The 24,647-nt window shown below is 35.0% G+C and overlaps 1 protein-coding gene across 2 annotated transcripts in view; it reads left to right on the top strand.

Moving 5' to 3' along the window:
- CERT1 (ceramide transporter 1) overlaps positions 1–24,647 on the top strand; it is a 112,725-nt gene that overhangs the window by 33,393 nt on the left and 54,685 nt on the right. For both annotated transcript variants that reach the window (XM_032404182.1, XM_032404181.1), the window contains exons 4-5: positions 19,258–19,365; positions 20,384–20,522. In XM_032404182.1, the coding sequence (XP_032260073.1) occupies positions 19,258–19,365; positions 20,384–20,522 (247 nt within the window). The remainder of the gene's footprint in view (positions 1–19,257; positions 19,366–20,383; positions 20,523–24,647) is intronic.

Consider the following 24,647-nt stretch of genomic DNA (forward strand, 5'->3'; position numbering starts at 1 on the left):
CAACACACACACACTAAAACAAGAAAAACCTGTCTTGTTTGAGGTATCACAGGTATATTCTTTTTGATACTGATCATGCATTAGCTTTTATTTCTTGATTATTGATTATGAATTTTTCCTGGCATAAAGAAAACTGGCTGATGCCCATTTTTTCCCCTCTGTTTTAGCTTTAATATTATACTGATTTAAAATTCTGTTAATGTTGGGGCACCTGGCTGGCTCGGTCACAAGAACATGCGACTCTGGATTTCAAGGTTGTGAGTTCAAGCCCCATGTTGGGTGTAGAAATTACTTAAAATAAGATCTTAAAATTTTGTGAATGTTAGTTATCTTTATTACTTCAGAAAAGAGTCTAAAAATGGGAAGCAGTTTTCTTTTATGTAAAAGAGATGAGCTAGAATTCCAGATTCTGAATGCTTTGGATCTAGGCTGACCTTAATTCAGACACTACATCCTCTGCTGTGTACCATATGCGACTTTGGGTGTATGGTAATTTACCTCTTCTTGGTGTATATAAGGAATACATGAGGTAATAGATGTAAGGTTACTTACCAGAGTGGCTGATATATTTTCTCATTTATGACAGTAGAAAAAGAAAGGGCTTTGGAGTGACAATTAAATTTACTAGATTATACCTGTTGTTTTTGGATGAAGAATTCTGCATTCAGTGAGTTACTAATGTGCATGTAAAGAGACAGTATTGTGTATTTAATCAGGGCCAGCCCTCTTACTAATGATTAAAGATGTTATTAAGTAGAACTAATTTTTACATTTTTAACTTATGACTTAAAGGCTTAATCAGCTAATATAGATTACAGGGCTGGTTTTTCTGTTTTAATTAAGCATATTTTATTTTGCTTGTTTTGCTTAGTAAAGCCAAACCAGAATTCTCTGCAAGTTCCCATTTTGTATTTTCTCCTTGAGTGAAGAAGGATGCATAAAGCATATTATTTCTTCCCTATCATTGATTTCTTTGCATCTTTGAACAATGGATAGGTATAATCTTTGGGTCTCAGGGGCATCTGGGTGGGTTAGTCAGTTAAGCAGCTGACTTTTGGTTTTCGCTTAGGTCATGATCTCAGGGTCCTGGGATCAAGCCCCGTTCAGTGGGAAGTCTGCTTGAGAATTTTCTCTCTCCCTCTCCCCCCATGCACATGCGCACTCCCTCCCTCTCTCTCTCAGATAAATAAATCTTTTAAAAAAAATAATAATAGTAATAATCTTTGGGTCCAGAGCAGTGTGACTTAAACTGAGATAACAGATTTTGGGTGAATTTAAGTTCTTAGAAAAAGGTTCAAAAAAAAAAAAAGATTCAACAGCAGGATTTCAGATACATCGTACAGACTTTTCCTTTCTGATTTCTAAAAATAGTTGATTAATAGACAGTGAAGGAGATATCATGTTAATTGTTATTAATAGTTATTTAATTGTAATATAAATTATGTGATATGTGCCAACTAAGCAACATATCAATGAATATTTAAATTGAATATGAATTCCAAAAATAAATTGCCTGAGTTACTAAACTAATTCTTAGGAGGGAGAAAATTCAAATGCAATCACTATACATATTCAACAAAGTTTTTTCCCCCATAGACCAGGAAGGGAGGTAGTGAGGAAATGTTTCCTAATTCATTCTTCAGTATCACTAAAGAATATTGAATGTGGAACCTAAATTTAGTAATTTTACTATTTATGCATGCATTGTTATATTGATAATTCAAAATTAATACCAAATTGTTAAAGCATGATGATGATGATTATGATGATAACGACGACGATAAGAGCTCCTACTTACTGAGGATCACCCAAGTACTAATCATTGCATTATGTACTTCATGTGTTTATTTTCTCCCTACTCTCCTGAGAGGTGAGGGAAGTGCTGTTTTATAGTTTTATAGTAGAGGAAACGAGGTTTAGATTAAATTTAAGTAACTTGCCTGAGATTCTACTACCTTTTAGTTCATGGATTCTTTGGATTCAATTTTATGTTGATTCTGCTTTCTATCAGTTCCACTGGGAGATTCTGAATATTTGGAGGGGCAACTTGGTGATTCATTCAGTTAAGCATCCAACTCTATTTCAACTCAGGTCTTGATCTCAGGATTGTGAGTTCAAGCCCTGCGTTGGGCTCCAAGCTGGATGTGGAGCCTACTTAACAAAAAAAAAAGCCAAGTGAATATTTGGAAATAGTTCCCATAAGCTTACCTCCTTTAGATTGTATCATTTGAGTTCTGCCATATATGTGAAAGACAAATAGGAACTCATCTTTCTGCCCATGGACTGTCAAAAAGGGCATTATATTGTTTTGGTTAGTGTTGGAGTGGTGGATTCTGAGGTCTGATAAATATGGGAATGAATCTTGGCACTACTGCTTATACTTCTTAATAGCTGGGTGACCTTGTTCAGTCACTTAGAGGAGGAAAGATGACAGTATGCTGTTTGTGTGCCTTCCCCCTCACACCACCCTCACCACCCCCACAAAAACAGAACAAAAACAAAGCAAGCAAAGTAACTCAACCAAATTTGTTGTACTTCAAAGTTGATGAGTTCCCGTCCTTCCAGCTCATACAGTTCTATTTACACTTACTTCCTCATTACACCACCTGCCCTTACAGTGACACAAGACACTTGGAACAGTGGGCCTTTTTCTCTTCTGATGTCATCAGGTGGGCCTTCATTCCTTTTCTTGTTCTTAAGCCTTTGTTAGGGCTTCCCTGACAGGTTTTAGTAATTTTTAGTATCTGGAAGAAGTTGGAGGTTTCTGTTCTTTCCTTCCCAGGTGGCCCTTTTACTCATTCTAATAACTGTGTATCAATCTGTTTAACACACACTCATATACACCAAAAGTTCTATCTTATAGGACTTCTTTAATAATAATAATAATGTGGTGGTGGTGGTGATAATGGCTAACATTTATGAGGATTAATGTACGTCAGATATGGTGATAAACATACTTTATCTCCATTTACTCTCACAGTCTTATAAAGTTAACATTATTATCCTATTTTTATAGATGAAGAAATTGAGACAGAAGTTAAGTAATTTGTCCAAGGTCAAATTGCTAATTAGTTAAAGGAGCCAGCATTCAGACCCAGGTCTGTCTGACCTGAGAACCAGAGCTTTTGGCCAACAAGCACTTCTGCCATCCTATAATATGTATTTATGTGAAATATATTTTATTGACTTAAACCATCAGACTTCTTGAATCACAATATTCCCATAGTTTTTATAGTTCTTCGTATCTCTAGTGTTTATTTTAGACCATAAGCTCCTTAAAGACTCAGATACACAACTTTGTAGGAATCAGCAAAGCATTGGACACATAAATTTTCCAGTTGAAATAATTTACAGTATTTTGTAAAACAGATTTTATGGAAGGAATTTATGATATTTGAAGTTTTTGTTTTTCCTTTAATCTTCATGTTTGCTGTTAGAATGATTTCTGACAGAAATACAGCAGGTTCTATATTCTCTGTCTGCTGCTGTTTTTTTCTCCTTGGTATTCATTCCAAAATAACTTGCTCACTAGAAGAAAAGTTTTAAAAAGATGATTCTTTGATTTAAATGTTGGCATTATATTGGAAGTTGCATAATTCATTGTGACATTAGACAAGTAGCCCCTGTGAAAGAAAGATATTCCTGAGGTTATTCTTAAATTCAAAGATTCTGTTTCGACTTAAAATATACCAAGGGGTGTATGTATACCAGACCAGTAATTTTATTTTGATATAGTGTGCTCACTTTATTGTGTGGAGTGCATTTGTATTCTGCATTTCTCCTTAAGATTTGAGACACTACTAAGTAAACGATTTTTATTTTATTTTATTTTGAGAGAGAGAGAGACCTAGCAGGGGGAGGGACAAAGGGAGAGATCGATAGAGAACCTCAGGAGGCTCCATGCCCAGTGGGCTCCATCCCATGACCCTGAGATCATGACCTGAGGTGAAATCAAGAGTTAGACCCTTAACCAACTGAACCACCCAGGCACACCTAAGTAAATGATTTTTAAAAGATAAGGTTTTTATTGCTGTTTTTTTAATCTCTTGGCCATCTCTCATGTTGTCTTGAGTTCCATTGAGATGGTGTTTGTGAAAATTATTTGAAAACTAAAAGCTGTCTGAATGTAAAGATTAAGGTGTTGTTTTTATTGGTTATTTTATTTGGGTTTTATTTGGGTTATTTGGGAAACATACTTTTCTACTAGATGTGTCTGTGTATTGTCAAAGGGCCTCTGTGAACATTTTTTGCATGATTAGCTTATCAAAGAAATGTGATAAGCTATTTGTTGATGCTATTATTTAAAAGAATCATAAGATTATTCCTAGGATCTTCAATTGCAATAAATGTGATTTTGACTAAACATAGTTTCTTCTTACCAGGAAAGAAATATACTCCCCCACCCCTCAAAAAAACTAGCAGGAAGGTTCTCCTGGTACTAGCGGATTTAAGAATCATGTTGAGAAAGTTATGCTGTTTGGCTCTGACAGTTTGTTTGTGGTAATCATGACATTCCTTTATTTCCATAAGGGAGAACCTTAGTAGATCTGAAATTTTGGTGATCATGGGCCACGCAGACTTTCCCCACATTTTGGAAATTATCCAAAGATTGAGGAATCATAGGAAGATACGTAGTTAGGGAGGAAGAATCCAAATGGTAATTATTATTAGTGTTTATTTTCTGTAATGGGAATCTGCAGGCAGTTGTTTTGTAATTTAATGTTTATAAATTTATTCATATCCCTTTGTGAAGGCCCACTAATTCATATCTGAAGCTCTGATGAATACTTTCAGAAGAAAGGTTTATTCTCAGCCTGAGAAGTTTAGGGATTTCTGAGGAAATGAAGTGGAAAACAATTTTTGGAAAGAAGTTACATATTTTGCTTGAAATGAGATGGAGTATGAGAAAAGTTTCTTACCAAAATACTCTCATGGTTGAGCCACCTAAATGATGCCCAAAACTCACTTTAAAGACCTCTTAAAAACTGTGTTCTTTGCCATAATGAAATAATTTTTCCCATACTGTCTCAGGGTCAACTTGATTTTGGTGCTTATTCTCTGTTTTTAAGAGCAGTTTCTGCTTATTTGACACTTTAATTTCTTTTGTCTTAAGTTTGACATAAGCTTATTAGGAAACTATTTTAGAATAGCTAGATGGCAGAATATACTTGTTAGTTCTTAGCACTTCTTAAATATCAAAGTCATGTAAAGTCATAGTATCTCTGCCATATTTAATCAACTGTAATACTGGAAAATGTTCTTAACAGATACTAGAAATTTTTCTATACTTGTCTGCTTTATAAATGATTATCGTATAAACTTAGCTTTGCATTTTGAGTCTGATTTACTTGGCAAAGACTTAAGAATGCAGATACAACTTTTTAACCACTATTTTTAGCTTAGTTTAGTTTTTATTTATTTAAGTAATCTCTACACCCAACATGGGGCTTGAACTCATGCCCCCGAGATCAAGAGTCACACGCTCCTCTGAGCCACCCAGGCGCCCCTAGTGTATTATTCTTTGTGTAAGTAATTTCATGTGACTGGTGGATTACAGCCAGTTCTCTGTTTACCTGTTTGCGTCATATTATGGTGATAGAGGGAAGAAGAATGGAATCAAATTTTACTTTTCCTTTACATTCACGAGTTCTCATTTTTGAGAGAAGTACAAGTCTAGCAGCTGCCAGAGTAGTCAAGGGTCTGTCATCTTCTCATAGAAGTTGTAGAAAAACCAAGTAGTTGGGATCACAACTGGACTACATTAACTAGCAAAAAAACTTCCTTATGTTTCTGGATGTTTCTCTCCTTAAGATCAAGAATTTGGTCAGTTCCTACCAGTGGGAGTTAGTTGCTAAATTGTTTACAGTAGTAATCTATACATGGTTAGTAAATTTTTTTTAACACCTAAGTGTAGATCCTGCACACTACCAGCCAGCACTTTTGAGGTTTGAGGTGAAATCAACAAAACAAAATACCAACCTTCTTTAATATTCTTAGTGTTCTGGAATAAAAATAATTTAACTGTCAAGGGCTTTTAAAATAACTTTGTAAGTTTTTGTTACCTGGAATTTTTGAAAGCTGAATTCTCCTGAGCTGACATCTGCATTTTGTACTTCCATATGATGCCTAAATACTCAGTAAAGTATATCATATAGAAGAGAGGGAATGTCATTAATTTATATCAGCCATGCTCTTCTATCTGTGGAAGGTGTTTACCTTTTACCAAGATGGTAAAAGAGGAATCCAAGGATTATACGTTGGTGAAAAAAACGAAGATATTTAGGTAGCTAATCATACTAACTTCGTAGCCAGTTGAGATATAGCTTGACAACATTTTATGTCAAAAAGACAGGGAGAGCCCTATAGATCAGTAAGAAAAGTTTACACAGCTCAAATAAAAACAAAATTAGCCAAAAGACTTGAACTGGCACTTCATAAAACAGGATATTCAAATGGATAATAAACATATGAAAAGGTATTCTCTGCTGTTAGTCATCAGGAAAATGCAAATTTAAACCACAGTGAGGTACCACTATCCACCAGGCAGTGTAACTTTAAAAAATAAGAAGAAGAAGAAATAAAAAGAAAAAAAGGACTTAATACCAGTGTTGGTGAGGATGTGGAGCAACAGGTGTAAAATGGTGCAAACACTTTGGGAAACACTTTTGCAATATCTGCTAACGCTGAACATAGTTGTCCAGATCAGATGAATATTGAAAATTTGAGAAGATCACACAGGTATTGATGTCATAGGTCCATTTATTTTAATTAAGGTTTTTAGGTTACAGGGAATACAGGCCAATCCATGTTAACCTTGAGAAATGGGAATATTGCCATGAACCAAGAAAAATTATAGTGCGCTACCTGCAAAGAAAACTGGATCTGTATACTTAACTCTGAGTGTTGTTATTGTTAACAAAACTCAGTTACTCTATCACTTGCCTCTCCCACCTACAGTTAATGTAGCTTAGTTTCATTCTGTTTTCCTCTTTCATAGTTCCTGTTTAACAATAACTTTTGCTCTCTCATCCTCTCAGTTTCTTTTTTCTTGGTTTGTCATGACCTTTTCCTGTTTGGCTTCTTTTCAGCTTCAGCTCCTACTCCTCACTGCTCGAATCTCTTGGCATTTCTCAAAGTGAATGTCTTAAGAAAATCTCATTGCCTTTTCACTCCAGGTTACTATGAATTGGCCACTCTTAGTCCATTTATAATTAATTGCATATTTACTTGTGCTTAAAAGGTAGGGTGGGATTGGCAGTTATACAAATAATAATGTTCTGAAAATGTAATGTATAATTTTGTATAGCATTTACCAAATTTGCAAGGTTTTATAATACCACATATTTGCTGACGTGGGAAACAAAGGCAAAAGAAAAAAATTAAATTTCCTTACTGCCTACAGCCCATTGACAAGTCCTTAAAACAGGCAGAGTGACATTTCTCTAGGAACTTGGCTGCCTCGATGTTAATACTTTGCTAAGGGCAAGGGTGCCTGGGTGGCTCAGTCGTTAAGCGTCTGCCTTCAGCTCAGGTCATGATCCCAGGGTCCTGGGATCGAGCCTCATATCGGGCTCCCTGTTCAGAGGGAAGCCTGCTTCTCCCTCTCCCACCCCCTCGCCCCCGCTTGTGTTCCCTCTCTCGCTGTCAAATAAATAAATAAAATCTTAAAAAAAAAAAAAAAAAAGTACATCAATAGGATGATTACCAACATGTATCTTGGGGGGGTAGAGATAAAGGAAGTTTCCAATGGAATTTTTATATGTTAAGGGAGACTTACAGGATCCTGCAGGATCAGGATAATGTTAAGCTAAGATTACCTTTTGCCTTTATCAAAGTTTTTTTTTTTTTTTTTAAGATTTTATTTATTTATTTGACAGAGAGAAACAGAGAGGGAACACAAGCAGGGGGTCAGTCACACATCACAACCCCAGTGCAGGTCTTGCTGCCCACCAGGCCCTGTCCCTGTGCTTTAATAAAACTACCTTTTTGCACCAGAGACATCTCAAGAATTCTCTCTTGGCTGTTGGCTCCGAACCGCATTTTCTACATCACTTGCCACTGACAATTTAGATGAATATTACTCTATTCTTTATTAGTCTATAATTAGCTTACAAAATGTTTCTTTAGATAAGGTTTTTAAAAGATAATCTAGAGTTCAGTAACTGTCCTATATTATAACTGTAGAAATTATTAAAATGAGGCTTTATGCTACAAAAGTCATTTTTTTACAGTTTTTGTATTTGAATTTTTATTTAATCAGGAGAGAATATTTCTGACAGTCACCAAGACAGATGGGATTCTGTTTTTTCTGGTTGATGTAGAAAAGTAATGGTGGGTGGCATGGCTTACGCATTTGACATCAGTGGAAACTATTCTCTAATTTTACTTGCTGAGTTTATTGGACATTATCTGGGAGAAAATACTTCTTAAATCAAAGAACACAAAACAGCTCTTCTTCATCAAATCTTTTTAGCTAATAGCCTAAAAAAAAGATTTTGCTCACATGGTCTTTATTGTCTGGTAAATATTCTGGGTTGGTTTGGAATTAGAAACAGTAAGAATAGGTAGCAAAATAAATGAGTATCCTACAGGTTAAAATGTTATCCTAGCTGAAAACAATTCTTGTCATTTTTCATTCATGGAAAGCCCATGACCTTGACAGACAAGATAAGATGGTTGATAGGAATTCTATCACTGTTCATTTTCTAGCCCCTTTTTCTTTTCAGAAACATCCCTTTGGTCTGTAGAGGGATAGAGGAGTAATTAGGTATTGTCATCATTTAATTCCCTTTCTCTGTTTTCCCATTGCCATTCTTTAGTTCTGGTCTCTGAGTGACTCGTTTGGATAAATTCTCCAGCTTTCTAACTGCTTTTAAGTTTTGTTCCTCTTAAAATCCTATCTAGTATAGCCAGAGTAATTCTTTAAAAATAGATATCTGATTCTTTACTTCCGGTTTTAAATCCTGTTTGGCTTCCTATTTCCCATAAGATCAAGTCCATACTATGCTTATAAGGCACTGTTAGAGGGAGAAGTAGAATTATACTAAACTCCTATCAGCATCCATATTCATTTACTATCCATTATTTAAAATGTGTTACATCAGGATTGCTGTAATGGGAGTCTTTTGTTCTAGCATATCTCTGTTGTAAGGAGATATTACCTGTTTTGAAATAGTGGAACTTGAAGAAATAGACAAGGAAGTAAGAAGTGTGCCTCACAGTGAAGAAATCTTTAACAATACTTTGTAGTATTTATATTATATCATAAGTGCTTGATAAATGTTAGCTACTGTATTCCCCCTTCACCCCCAACACAGGCAGGATATTCCTTTATATTGCTACTCTAGGAACACTTAATAGGGGAAAATAAATTTTTAAAAAGCTAGCAGCAGATGTAACAAAGTATCAGTACTACTCTTTTACCTTTCTTACTTTATGGTTTGCCCCCCCCAAAAAACGGGCCAATGCGTATTTTCTTTCAGAAGGAAATTCCGCAGGTGTGGGATAAAAAAGTCATAATTCTATTCTTTTTATCTAATTGCAAAGAGGGGATAGTGGCAAAACAGTTATTGTTGCTTTTTGAAGCTCCCTTAAATGTCCCAGTAAGAGAAAAATCAGGTTTTACAAATGTTTAAGCAGTATTTGCAGGTTTATTGAAATGTAAGATTATAATTAGCCAAGGAAACTGGAGTTCTTAGAACCATAAATTCTTCTCCGCAAAGATCCTAAAAGAAATACATGCACATAAAATGGTCAGCAGATGAACATTCTTTATTATTCTGGGACTTTGGCCCCAAACCTAAAATTTCCAAAAAAGGTATGTATTCCTTTTTTAGGGGGTAGGGGAGAAATTGAGATCTCTATCAAATATGAAAAAATACCCATAACTTATTACTGAGTGGAAGAAAAGCTACAAAACAGTATAGTATCATTTATGTACAAATGTGAGGCTATACATGCAAAGAAGTATCTGGAAGAAGGAACATTGGTCATTTCTAAATGGCCTAAATTTTCATTTTCTTTTTTGTAGTTTTCAGTATTGTCTATATTCGAAATATTTACAGTAAACATATATCACTTGTACAAAAATAAAAAAGTAATAGAACACATTTTTAATCTACCTCACTTAAAAAGGGTCATAAAAACGAATAGTACTGGTAAAGTTAGAGTGAAACGAAGACCTGCATATTCTGCACATGGAATGTACATCAGTGCAGTCTTTTTGGAAAGTACATGACAAGAGATATCAAAAGTGCTCATACCCTTAAATCTAGCAATTCTACTTCTGAGAAACTATCATAAAAACACAGCTCACCTGCAGAAAAATGCTTTATGTAGGAAGGCAATAAATACTAAATGCAAAGACAAAAAAAATCCACAGGCCTAATAATTGGCCTAATAAATACCAAAATTATAGTACAATAAAACACTAACAAAGCTATATTATAAGGAGAAAATTATATTAGATGGAAAGGAAAACAGGATATAAACTTTATCTCAGGGGCTCCTGGATGGCTCAGTCAGTTGAGCGTCTGCCTTCGGCTCAGGTCATGATCCCGGAGTCCTGGGATCGGGCTCCCTGCTCAGCAAGGAGTCTGCTTCTCCCTCTCTGCTGCTCCCTCTGCTTGTGTTCCCTCTCTCGCTGTGTCTCTCTCTGTCAAATAAATAAAATCTTAAAAAAAAAAAAAAAAGAAAAAAAAACTTTATCTCAATAAGGTTTTGAGGGGGAAATGTACAGAGAATAAGGAAACACACCACAGTGAAGAATAACTCTCTCAGTTAAAAAGATTGAAGGTAGTTTTGTATTTTTTTCCTTATAACAGGCAGGTACTACTTTTAAAAACTAGAGTGGGAGTGGGGCAATAAAATCTAATCAGTAGAACTATTCTCAGGATTGGTTTTAAAAAGAGATTTGAAAGAAATAGAAGCAAAGTCTCTGGATATTGAGACAGTATAGCATAATGATTAACATCATGGGCACTTGAATCTGGAATTAAATCCTGGCTCCCTTACTTACCTGTTGTGTGACTCTGAAGACATTAAATAAAATCACCTGTAAAATGGGTATAGTAATAGTACCCATTTCACATAGGCTATTATAAGAATTAAATGAGATAATGTACTTAAAGTGTTGGCATCGTGCCTGGTACGAAGTAAATATCCCAAGTTTAGCTTTTACTGTTGTTAAAATGCATTCAAGGTGGCTTTCTGGAATTAATATCTAAAACTTTTTTTTTAGAAAGTTACTCAACCCTCTAACACTAGGGTAGAAAAATTGTTTAACAGACTGTCTTTATACCACTTAATTTGATAGTTATCTAGTTATTTCTTACCTCCATTTTAATGTCAGAAAAAAGACAGTTGGACCTCCAGACTCCCTTAAAGGAGGAATTTTTTTAAAAGATAAGTCTGAATTTCAGAGTGTCAAAATTCTTTAGAATCATGATTATCTTTTGTGTCACTGATTGTGACAAACAGCTTTTAGTACAGAGGAAGTACTTGGTAGCTTACTAATTTCCCCTTTAGCTATGAGAATGTATTATGGAATCCAAAGCCCTAAATTATAAGTGCAAGAAACGGAGTTCTGAAGTCAAGAAAAGAGTGGGGGTAGCTGTTGTTACTCTCTACTTCTACGGTACCGTATTGTATTTGGGCATTTTTGTAATACTTTGGATTGTAACAGGCAGTGTCTAATTTCCTTATTTAACATTCTTTTAACACTTAACTAGGGTGTGTGACAAGGCCCTGTTTAACACCTCCAGTTTCATCTCACTACAACACTTGGCCTGTTTAGATATTTCTGTAAAGGAAAGTTCATCTCATGTTCCAGTAGAAGAAAATGCAAAATAAATAACCAAGTTCCATAAATGACCTTCAAATGATCTGTTTGATACTGGGTTTTAAATTATGATACAAGAATGGGATCTGAAAAGAAAATCTTTCTGGGACTAATCTGAGCAAATGTTCTATTTTCCAGTATTATTTGAAAAAAAAATATCTCGAGAATAAGCAAATATTCTACTTAGTGGAGTGCTGCTGGGATTTAGGCAGTTAGAATATGATAAAATCCTCTCTAATACCATTTTCTTAAATATATTTTAAATTTTCTTTGATTCATAAGGTGATGTAATTCCTGGAAATTATTCTGAGTTGACCTTCTCCTCATATGGAGGAGAGTTGATTATATATATCAGTGAGTTGTTTTATCTTTCCATCTGGTTCAACAAAGGACTGCCTTACATTTGGCCTCCACTGCATATGTGCATTTTTAGCCTATGTTTAGGTATTCAGGTTTAATACAGAGAATTACAGTCCTAGACTACCCATATCATTTTAAAGATAAGAAAATTAAGCCCAAGAAGGTAGTGACTGACTTGTAGAGTTTTCAGTGGTTATAGTGATACTAGAACCTTCTCTTTTATCCTTGGGTTCTTGCAACTTCGGAGGCAGCTGCTCTGTGGGGCAGTGGGGGTGGTGGTGTCCATAAGTATTTAAAAGGCTAAGTAGATGAGATTTTAGTGTTTATGGGCATGAAATTGTTATGCCAAATTTTCTTATCTCAAATAATATGTTTATGTTTACTTAGACAAAAATAGAATTGTTGCCACTGGAACTTATATATTTTAAATCACAGTTATATTGGTTAGTGTCTTGCTTCTCATGTGGTTTGCTTTAAAATAATCCTGAATGTAAGGTGTATGGATGCTCATAGCTTAGCAAGCTTATTTGGTTTTATTATGGGTTTCAGAATTTTAATTTCTGGAAAATGCTCCATTGTTTTTATGTTAGCATTTAATCTTGTATATTCTCTCTTTCCATAGTTAAAATGGAAGGAGACAGCGTAGTTGGGGGCAGAGGGAACTATGCCACTAATAACTAGATGATTTTTGACACCATAAGGAAGTTACTTCATTTCTGTCTCAATTTCTTTGCTGTGTTTCTTGCTGGAGAGTATTATTAGGAAAAAGAATAAGCTTTTCAAAAGGTGGATGCTGTTAAAATAAGTCAGCCTTTTTGCTATATTTTTTAACCACTGCCTTTGGAGTCTAGATGGGATGATGAACAGATTGTATAAAATTATAATATATGTTTCTCTCTCACGTGATTAAGCCAAAATACAAAATTTAATTGTGACTTTGAGGAAGTTTTCTTTTCAAAGCAGTTCTTAGGTATTTCTGTTGTTTTATTAAATTCATAACTTTGAACCATATGATTTAATTTATCATGCCTTTAATTTTTCTCGAAAAGTCAAGATACAGAGGGTAAAGGTACACATAAAGGAATTAATCTAGAGGTTACTATTGTACTTTGACCAGTAGTAACCTTTGTATCAGTTTTCCAAGTATACTGCTACTTGGAAAATGCTACTGATCCCCTCTAGTGGCCAAAAGATTGTGGGTTTTTTTTGTTGTGAGGGTTTTTTTGGTTTTAATAAAAAGGAATATATAATAAAGGTGTGGTCTCATTGTATTTAAAAGCAATAAACCTTGTTCTATATAGGACGTATACAATTAAGTGTTTCACTGAGCAAAAATAGCATTCTATGTTTATGCAAAACGTTCAGGAATCTGGCTTATAAACACGCAAATTGGGAAAGAAGGATATTTTTGCAAAGTAACTGTATTTGAATTCTACATTATTAATTTTAGATAGAATTTTGTGTTTTCAAAATATTATATATTGGTAATTAGTGGTTTTAAGTAAGCTCAACTTCTTTTTTCTTGTGGAACAGTGAGTGGGATTAAGAAAAAGCTAGCATACCTTTGAAGTATTAGTCCCAAAATCATACCAATGAGGTTTTGAAAGCATGTTACAATTTTTAAGAACATTTAACAGAATATCAGTTGTGGCAATAAAGTAATTTTTTCCCATTTCCATCCTTGCTTCCCTCACCCCACTTAGCCTTCAAAAAGCATACCTTATAAATTCAGGATGTATTGTTACCTTCAGAGTGAACATCTTGGGAAGCCAAAGGAGATGTCAGAAACATTGTCCCTTTTCAGAATAGTTTTATAACTTTTCTTTTAGAAATATTTTTAGCACCTATGACCAAATATTTTTAAAATATTGGTATCTTTGATGATAGATTAGATTTTTTTAGAGAAATCTAAAACTAAATGAGAGCCACATTATGTGAATAAGAAAGGCAGTCAAGCTTAACTATACAGTTTGACGATATTTCTTTTTTTTTTTAAAGATTTTATTTATTTATTTGACAGAGAGAGACACAGTGAGAGAGGGAACACAAGCAGGGGGAGTGGAATAGGGAGAAGCAGGCCTCCCGCGGAGCAGGGAGCCCAATGCGGGGCTCGATCCCAGGACCCCGGGATCACGACCTGAGCCGAAGGCAGACACTTAACGACTGAGCCACCCAGGCACCCCGAATATCTTTCTTTAAAGTAATGAGAGTACTCTTTTTTTTTTTTTTTTAAGATTTTATTTAGTTATTTGACAGAGACACAGTGAGAGAGAGAACACAGGCGGGGGTGGGGGGGAGTGGTAGAGGGAGAAGCAGGCTTCCCAGCGGAGCGGAGAGCCCGATGTGGGGCTTGATCCCAGGACCCTGGAATCATGACCTGAGCCGAAGGCAGACGCTTAACGACTGAGCCACTCAGGCCCCCAGTAGTGAGAGTATTCTTTAATTTTGATTCTGTGACTCCCAAAAATGATTTGATCCATTTTGTGGCTATGTCATAAAATTACTCTAAACATTGTGGTAATACCGTCAGGAATGTTTTCTGCAGTGTCAGTATCATTGGCACAATTATAGACATTTCCAGAATGACTAGATTTTAAACAGTGAGGATACATCTGTGTGAATATATGTATATTTAACATTAATTTGTATTTAAGTTACCTTTGTGCAGTTGTTGACTGAAATAGTGTGACAAATGAATCTCCATTATTTAAATTGGATAATAGCGCAATTGCTTATAGTTTATTTCTTTTTCCTTGGAATGACTTTTTATGCTTCATAATGGAATTTATTTAAGTGAAACTTTATTAGAGGTAGAAATACAATTACATTAAACTCTTAGCCTCCACATTCAGTTATTAGCCATTACTTAAAATGTACAACACTATCAGTTATTGCTGTAGTAGAGTCTTTTTTCTATCATGTCTTAGTTGTGAGGAAATATTACTTGTTTTGAAATAGTGGAACCTGAAAAAATACACGAGGAGATAAGTATGTTTTATGGTGAACAAACCTTTAGAAAAACGTGGTATTTCTGTTTTGTTTCAAGATCTTAAAAGAAAAGATCTTTAAAAAATAAGCAGTTTTTACTTCCTCTAAGACTCATTGACAAAAAGCAACTAGATAGAGAGTGTAGATTTATTTGGATTTAAATTTCAAATTGTTTGGTTTTGAATATTTTGCAAATAAATAATCCAAAATCTGTTTTAATACTATAAAATTTCGATTGTAAATCAGAGGATGGTTCTGTATTTAAATAGGAAATTCAGATTAATTTCTGTTTAGAAATGAATGACACGTAGGTATCTAAACAACTAAGAAGTACCTTATGTTTTTAGTGTGTTACTGATAGATTCTTATTTTTAACTCCAGTCTTCAATATTTAAATCTAATGAGAAACTTTACCAAACCAATACGATTAAAGTGTAGAAAGACTACAGTTAGAAAGTTAGTGTTATTGTCAAAAGAGAGGAGAAGAAACTAGAGCCATTTTAGGTAAAGAACCTAGTAGCTTAGGACACAGTATTTCAAAAGTCTTACTTTTTGTGAGCTATATGATTGGTGTAATTAGAATTCTCTTTTGGTGGGATTCTATTATATGGAAACAAGCTTACCTTTTTTTTTTTTTTATTTTATTGAAGTACAATTTACATTCTTAAAATGTATCCATTTTAATTGGACCGTTGAGTTTGGACAGTTGTAATCTGTACCCCCAAATTTTCTTGTGCCTCTTTGTAACCATTGCCCCCATTGCTCCCTGGCCTACTTCTTTTGTCATAGATTAGTTTTATCTTCTTCTAAAAAAAAAATCAATTTTCTTGAGATACAATTTACATAAAGGGCATGCTTTACCCTTTCATTAATTTTTTCTGGCACAAAAATACTTATTTTGCTTCATCACTAAAACATTGCTTTGCTTTGAGATGAGGAGTGGTAAGTCTTGGAGAAGAGCTTTGATTCCAGGCAGTCTTAAGTTTATATGTAATTTGTTAGTAAATTGATAGTTAAAAATGTATTGCAGTATCTTTCATAGAGTTTTTATATAAACAAGCATTATTGAAGTATGACAATTTCACTTTGAATGTTTGGCAACCAGTATATCCTGGAAGTTAGAATTTTAGGAGACTACTGGTTTTCACATGGATAAATTTCTAGTCTCTTTGCCTAAGATATTTATTTCTTTTCCATGAGCTGTTGTGTGCTCTTTTGGTTGTGGATTCCTCTTCCTCCTTTCTCACTCTTCCTCCCTCCTTTTCCTCTTCTTCGTAGAATAATAAACTTAAGTTAAATGAGGTGTTACTGAACTGGAAAAATGTTCTGAACTAGTATTAATATCATTTACATAAAAATGATAGCACGAACATTTTATTAATTAGTATAAAAACTTAATGTTCTTATACCTAAAAGAATGTTTTTCAGTTAGAATGATATCTTGGGCTGATGAATGGGTAAAGAAGAGGTCGTGTGTGTGCACGCACACACACACACACACACACACACACACAGACGCACACACACACTGGAATATTACTCAGCCATCAAAAAGAATGGAATCTTTCCATTTGCAGTGATGGGGATGGAGCTAGAGTGTATTATGCTAAGTGAAATAAGTCAGAGAAAGACATACCATATGGTTTCACCTCATATGTGGAATTTAAGGAACAAAACAGATGAACATATGGGAGGGGGTTAAAAAGAGAGGGAAACAAACCATAAAAGACTCTTACCAATAGAGAACAAACTGAGGGTTGATGGAGGGAGGTGGATGGGGGATGGGCTAGATGGGTGGTGGGTGTTAAGGAGGGCACTTGTGATGAGCACTGGGTGTTGTATGTAAGTTTTGAATCACTGCATTCTACTCCTGAAACCAATATTGTACCATATGTTAACTAACTAGAATTTAAATTAAAAATTTGAAAAGGGAAAAAAAAGAATGATGTCTTGGGTAAACCAGTAGCTGTATAGGAAATGTAATGGATTTTCAGGAACTAGAACACAGAGGATGTAAAATGTCAGTGGAAATAGTTTCTATAATACATTGTACTTAATTTTAATGATTCCTAATCTTAATCTTGAAAATCAAATAAGCTAAAAAAAACTTCTAATTGTTGCTACTAGGTGTGATGCCAAAAATGATTAGATATTATTTTACCTGTTAAGTTTAGTGACTAGAACTAAAGTTATTCATAGTTGTTTTTAAAAATAACTGTAGAAAGTAAGCAGAGATCCAGAACACTTGAGCAGGTTTTTCAGTAAAGTAAAGTAAAGTAACTTGGAAGTTACTTTTTTCAAATGTTCAATTCTTTTGTCTATATCATTAGTACTGCTTTTGTCTTAACAAAGGTGGGCTATAAAATTGGTGCTCTGAAGAATGCCAACCCCAAGTATTATTACAGTGCGGAGTTTAACTGTACTCCAATGTCCAGGAGTTCAATTAATTATCTTCCATGGTGTGATTACTTAACAGACTGACAAAATTGACAACTTTCTCTTTTTTTTTATTTTTTAAAGACTTTATTTATTGGGGCGCCGGGGTGGCTCAGTCATTTGGCGTCTGCCTTCAGCTCAGGTCATGGTCCCAGGGTCCTGGGATCGAGCCCCGCATCAGGCTCCCTGCTCAGCGGGAAGCCTGCTTCTCCCTCTCCCACTCCCACTGCTTGTGTTCCCTCTCCCGCTGTGTCTCTCTCTGTCAAATAAATAAATAAAATCTTAAAAAAAAAAAGATTTTATTTATTTGAGAGAGAGAGCAGGTGCACAAGGTCAGGGGGGAGGGGCAGAGGGAGAGGGATAAGTAGCCCCATGCAGAGATCGACACAGGGACATGGGAATCAATTCCAGGACCCTGAGATCATGACTGGAGCCGAAATCAGACACTTAACTGACTGAGCCACCCAGGCACCCCAAAATTGGAAACTTTCTTTCTGCCATGAACTGTTGAAGTGACTACAAAAATTTTTAAAAGATACAGTCTTCTAGAAGATCCAACTCCGGTTGTAATTACAAAATGTAAGCTATAATAATCGAGTGGTAAATGCCATATCAATATATAGAATGGTTGAGAATATGGAGACAAACTGCCGGGTATAAAAAGAAAGGCTTTGGGGTGCCTGGGTGGCTCACTCGTAAAGCATCTGCCTTCGGTCATGATCCCAGGGTCCTTGCATCGGGCTCCCTGCTCAGTGGGAAGCCTGCTTCTCTCTCCCCCACTCCCCCTGCTTGTGTTCCCTCTCTCGCTGTCTCTCTCTGTCATATAAATAAATAAAATCTAAAAAAAAATTTTTTTAAATGCTAGTAATAAAAAAAAAAGGCTTCACTGAGACAGTATATTTGAGCTGTGTCAGGATAAGTGATTAGCCTATAAAGAAATAGTACTGAAAGTTTTTTCATTATCTTTTTAGCCTTATTCTGTCCCATTTTTTTTATTGTAAAATATACATAACAATTTGTCATTTTAGCCATGTTTAAGTGTACAATTCTGTGACATGAAATCCACTCATGTTGAACATCACCATCCATCTCCAGAACTTTTTCATCTTCTCCAACAAAAACCCTGTGCCTGTTAAATTCCATCTCATTTCCCCCTCCCTCTAGTCCCTAGTAACTACCGTCCTACTTCATCCTTATGAATTTGCCTACTCTAGGTAGTTTTCCTGTTATTAAACACTCTCAGCCCACTAGCCCAACATGTAGTTGTTATTCAGTAAATCTCTAAATTAAATGGCAATTAGGAATGGAAAGGCATTACTTATGCCAGTGGCTTGGTAATATTTCTTGAATGGACTCAAAACTGCTAATTATTGTCATTAATAGCCCTATTGATTTGTGGGAAAACTTTTGTTTTCTCCTGTTTTTTTTTTTCCAGTTTTATTGATATATAATTGACATGTAACATTGTATTAAAGTATACAACATAATGATTTGATATATGTATATATTGTGAAATGATTACCATGGTAATTTTAGTTAACATCCAACACCTCACAGAGGTAGAACTTCTCTTCTTGTGATGATTAAGTACTTTTTGCTTAATTTTTTTTCACCTAGTTTACTTTCATTTTTAGACTGAATCCGGGTATGGGTCTGAATCCAGCTTACGTCGACATGGCTCTATGGTGTCACTGGTGTCTGGAGCAAGTGGGTATTCTGCAACATCCACCTCTTCATTCAAGGTTTGTGCTTATGTAGGCTTTAAGGCAGCATAAATTGAGTTTAGTACTGAATGTCGTGAAAAGAACTTATGTGATAGTTTTTTGAAAGACATTTTCTACAATGTAATTTATTTGATGTTGTTATAGAATAGTTTTTAAGGGGCAAAATCATGATTCTTAGAAATATAAAATGAACATATCAGATTTTATTTCATTCATTAATGAGTTAAGATATAAAGAAAAAATTGGTTCAAGGGAGAATATAAGGAATATTGAAATGATTTTGCTAATATATGCAAAGCTGGTCAGTATTCAGAGATTAGTAACTAAGTATATCCACTGGACAAAGTTCATTTGTACCTATATGGAATCGAATCATTTACATTACTCTCAGTTTTCTGCTACTTAAAGAGTTGTAGGGGCGCCTGGGTGGCTCAGTTGGTTAAGCGACTGCCTTCGGCTCAGGTCATGATCCTAGAGTCCTAGGATCGAGTCCCGCATCGGACTCCCTGCTTGGCCGGGAGTCGGCTTCTCCCTCTGACCCTCCCCCCTCTCATGCTCTCTCTCTCTCATTCTTTCTCTCTCAAATAAATAAATCTTTAAAAAAAAAAAAAAAGTTGTAAAGTAGCTCCAATGCAACGAAATCAAAGATTCTGTATGACCAAACAACACCCTCTTAAGAGTTGTGTAGATGACACTCACCGTTCCTTTGGAAGGTCACCCAGTAACATATTTGCCCAATCAAAGTCTTTCACAATTTTTCCTCACAGTGTTTAATTTGAAAATATTAAATGTTATATTAGCAAATTGCCAGACTTACTGCTCTCTTATTTCCTTCAAGCTTATCACTGTCAAGCCACTAATTATTAGTCATGTTCAAGTCTATTCCTGGGAGTATTATGTTGAACCTGACAGCTCTCCTTACCCCATTCCCTCAATAATAAGATGTACACCTTAAAAGGTGATGAAATATCATAGGAGTAAATCATTTCCAGTTTTGTTAACTTGGATTACATGCCCCCTTTTATGTGTTTTTCAGAAAGGCCACAGTTTACGTGAAAAACTGGCTGAAATGGAAACCTTTAGAGATATCCTATGTAGACAAGTTGATACTTTACAGAAGTACTTTGATGCCTGTGCTGATGCTGTCTCCAAGGATGAACTTCAAAGGGATAAAGGTTAATTAGGCTATTACCACTATTTTTACTTGGAGAATGAATGGATTTAAAGCCTCTTGATCTTAAAGGGTAATGTCTTTAAGTGATAAAGGTAATTATAGTCACTTTTGCTGAAAACTCCCAATGTAACAGATTTTGGTGTCCATATAACTTATATACTTTAATAATGCATCCTAAGTAATCTGATCCCCCCCATACCAGATACGACTGAAATTTTTTTAGGTGATTTTTAAACTCTTTATTCCATTAAAAAATATATCTATCATCTTGGTAACATGGGGCATTTCACATGAGTATGTCTAATAAATTTACCCCATGGGGCACCTGGCTGGTTCATTCAGTAGAGCATATGACTCCTGATCTCAGGGTCATGAATTCAAGGCCCGCATTGGGCCTAGAGCTTATTAAAAAAAAAAAAAAAGATTGTACCCCATCATGAGTCTTAGAGAGAAGCATGTTTATGTTAAATCCTCCAAATCTGAAATCATTCCATCTCTTTATTGCACTCTCTTCCTTCTCTTCTTCTCCCTTTCTTTTTCTCTTCACTTTTCTCTCTCTCCATCCCTTCCTCTGGCCTTTTTCTCATAGAAGAAGAAACTAATAATGGAGCTACATAGAGATTTAAAAATAATATTTAGTGAATTTTTTTTATTTAAGCAAGATGATCTTCTTTTAACTTACTCATAATGTGAGTTTTTAAGTTATTTTTTCGTTGTTACTGCTAAAGATATTACTGTTAACATTTCTTCTTCATTTTTCCTTTTATTTGCCATGAAGGCAAAAATGAATTACTCATAGCAGTATTACTAAATAGCACGAAGTTCATTCCCAGTATAACTAGGTTACTTGACATGGTTTCATTTCTTGGTTTTATTAAATATGTTTGATCTGAGTTCAGATTCTTTTTGTCTTCTGTCTTCTTTTTCCTCCTTTTGCCTTCATTTGGATTGAGTATTTTTAAAATGATTTTATTTGTTAATTCCTTTGTTGGCTTTTTAGTTATAACTCTTTGTTATTTTAGTGGCTACTTTAGGGTTATAGTATGTACATTTAACTTATCATAGTCTGCCTTCAGGTAACATACCACTTCCAACATAGTATAAGAACCTTACAATTATGTCTTTTAATTTTTCCCCACTACTGAGGCAAGAGTCTTCAGTGTTCTCTAACCAGTAGCCTATGAATTACAAGTTTTCCAGTCTGTGTTGTGGAAACAGGAACTTTTCCCTGTACCATGTAGGTTTTGGATACTGTCCCTGGAATTTTTTCATATGGTTCTTTCCCTGACCTCTATAGTTTCTTCACTTGTATGTGCTAACAGTACTCTACTGAATTCTCAAGGGGACCTTCTGCTGATCTCTGGAATTCTTTCTCTGTACAGGTCTCTCGTCTGTAGTCCTCTGTCTTGACCTCCAGTTGCCTTTGCTTTCTGTACTGTCATCTACTCCTCACCTTAGAGAGTCTGCCAGACTCCTGCTTTCCTCCTTATTCTACCACTTGGAAATTCTCCTGAGACAGTAACCTAGAGCAATCATAGGGCTCATTTATTTGTTTTCTGACTCTCAGGAATCACTGTCCTTTGTTGCCTAATATCCAATGTCTTGAAAACCATTGTTTTGTGTAGTGTTTCCAGTTTTTTAGTTTCATGCTAGAGGGTAAGCCTATTTATTCTACCTTGGTCAGAAGCAGAAGCCCATATTCCTCTTAAAGTACTTAATTTTGTCTAAATTAAGTAGCCTTGAAGTTCTTTATATTTGATACACTAAGTTTTAGGCTCTTTAACATTTAATATTTATTTCTCTAAAAATAAAGGCAGTTGAACTTCTCTTTCTCCTTCATTCAGAAAAATGTGTGTATTCCTTTTTAATCAAATTAAACACTACACATCATCTTTCATTTGCTTGTAGATGGCCTTTTAAATAAAAACAGGATATATACGGAATTGATTTCTTTTTAAGTGATCATATCAATAGTATATAACGTGTCAAGGGTAAAAGTGGTAGTGGAAGGAGTAGAAGTTGGGATGCAGTGATAACCAGGTTGTATAGAAGTTTTGAAAAATAATTTTAAACTATTCATGTTTGAATAAATAGCATCAGTGGTAGACTAACGTATATCACAAAGTACTACAGACTAGGTGGCTTAAACAACAGAAATTTATTTTCTCACAGTTCTGGAGGCTAGAAGTCTGAGATGAGTTGTAACCAAGGTTGGTTTCTTCTGAGGGCCATGAGGGAAGGATCTCATTTAGGTCTCTCTCCTCGGCTGCCTTCTCCCTTTGTCTTCATATCATCTTCCTCCTATAAGTGCCTGTGTTTAAGTTTCATTCTCTTACAAGGACACTGGTCGTATTGGATTAGGACCCACCCTAATGACCTCTGTAAAGATGCTGTATCCAGATAGAGTCACATTCAGAGGTATGGAAGGTTAGGACTTCAACATATGAATGTTGCAGCTACACAGTTCAACCCATAACAACTGATGTCCCTATAAATGCTATCTTAAGAAATACTGATGCTTTTAAGAATACGTATTGGGTAAAGATGAAATAAGGACTTGGACCATAGTTTCCTACTTTGTAGGTCAGAGTTGATGAACTGAGTCTAAAGATCTTTCATTAAATTATCAATACTAAGTCTATGACAGCAGTGGATTATGGGTAGTGAATTCATCTACTTTTGTTTGTTTAGCCTTCATGCTAACTTGATAAGTGATTAATCCACTACCTTTACTCTGTATTTACCTTTCCAGTGAGATTTATTCTTTCATATTTTTTTTTGTTGATAATGAGAGCACTTTCTTTTCAGCCTACAGAAGTCCCTTTAACATTTCCTGTAAGGCTGATTTAGTGGTGATGAACTCCTTTAGCTTTTGCTTGTGTGGAAAACTCTATCTCTCCATCAGTTCTGAATGATAACTTTCCTGGGTTGAATGTTTTTGGTTTGAAGTCTTTTTTTATGGCTTAAAGAATTTTAAGAATCGCTGTTCTTTATTAAGTGTGTCATTGAAATAATAATAGCAAATTCTCATTTTATTTTAGGTGTTCAGTGTTTTTATATAAAATGTTTTATCAGAACTGTTAGTAAGACACTTTCAGCCCAACTTCCTCCCTACCATTCCCACACATGCTTCAGTAGGATTTAATTAACCCTTAAAATCATAGATATATGGGTTTACAGAAATAGAAGACATTATCTCTAACCTAAACTTACTGTTTAATTTTAAAGGAAGACAGGTATCACATTAAAGGAAAGTTTCTATTAATCTTGTTCTTTTGTTCATTGTTAGTTTGATGACTTGAAATAGATTACTTAACATTTTTCCACATCTCTTTTCTCAAGTGTAAAGTGGATATTATATCCCGCACATATGACTGTGAGAATTAAGTGAGAATATATAGATTAGCACTGTGCCCAAGAGCAAAACTTCAGTAAATAATAGCTGCTATTTTTAATGTGGTTCATTTGGATTACTGCAAGGATAAGGAAAGCAGGAATGATTGGGTTGGGGGATTTGTATTAGGGCAGTAGTTTCAAACCATGTCAGATATCCCTTAAAGGTGCCTCAGGGAAGGACAAGGAGTGCTTGGTTGGGAAGGAAAGGGGAAGTCTACTCTGTTAGCCAGAACAGCTCTTGTTTTCATCAATTTTATATATTAAGTGTTGGGCTAGAAAAAGAAAGTTGAAAATCCCTGTTTGGTGGTACTAGGCTATTAGATGGTTAGAGATACGAAACCCAAAGTAGATACTAATGAGATAAGTGAGGCACAAACCTCTCAGTAATATTTAAGAACAGTTCATACGAGTAGTATTGAATCAAGGTCAGGATCTTGTCTGGTGGTAAGTACTGATTTAAAAGCAGAGCACTATGCTGTGGATTTCTTAGAATTGACCATATGAATTGTCTGTTCATTCATAGAAATGAATAGTAGGTGTTAGTAAATAATAGTTTATGATTTGAAAACGTTGTTGCAGATGAGTAGCAAAATTTTTAAGTGATGAAAAAATGAAATAGCCTAGTAACTAGAAAATGGCAGCACAGAACAAAAGTATTTTCCGTGGTGATTGCTACCATTTAGGGGAGGATTAAGGAACAGGAGTGGGCTCTGCATCTATTGGAGAGAGA

Source organism: Phoca vitulina, unplaced genomic scaffold, assembly GCF_004348235.1.
Source record: "Phoca vitulina isolate PV1807 unplaced genomic scaffold, GSC_HSeal_1.0 scaffold6, whole genome shotgun sequence".
In the NCBI taxonomy this organism is placed as follows: Eukaryota; Metazoa; Chordata; class Mammalia; order Carnivora; family Phocidae; genus Phoca; species Phoca vitulina.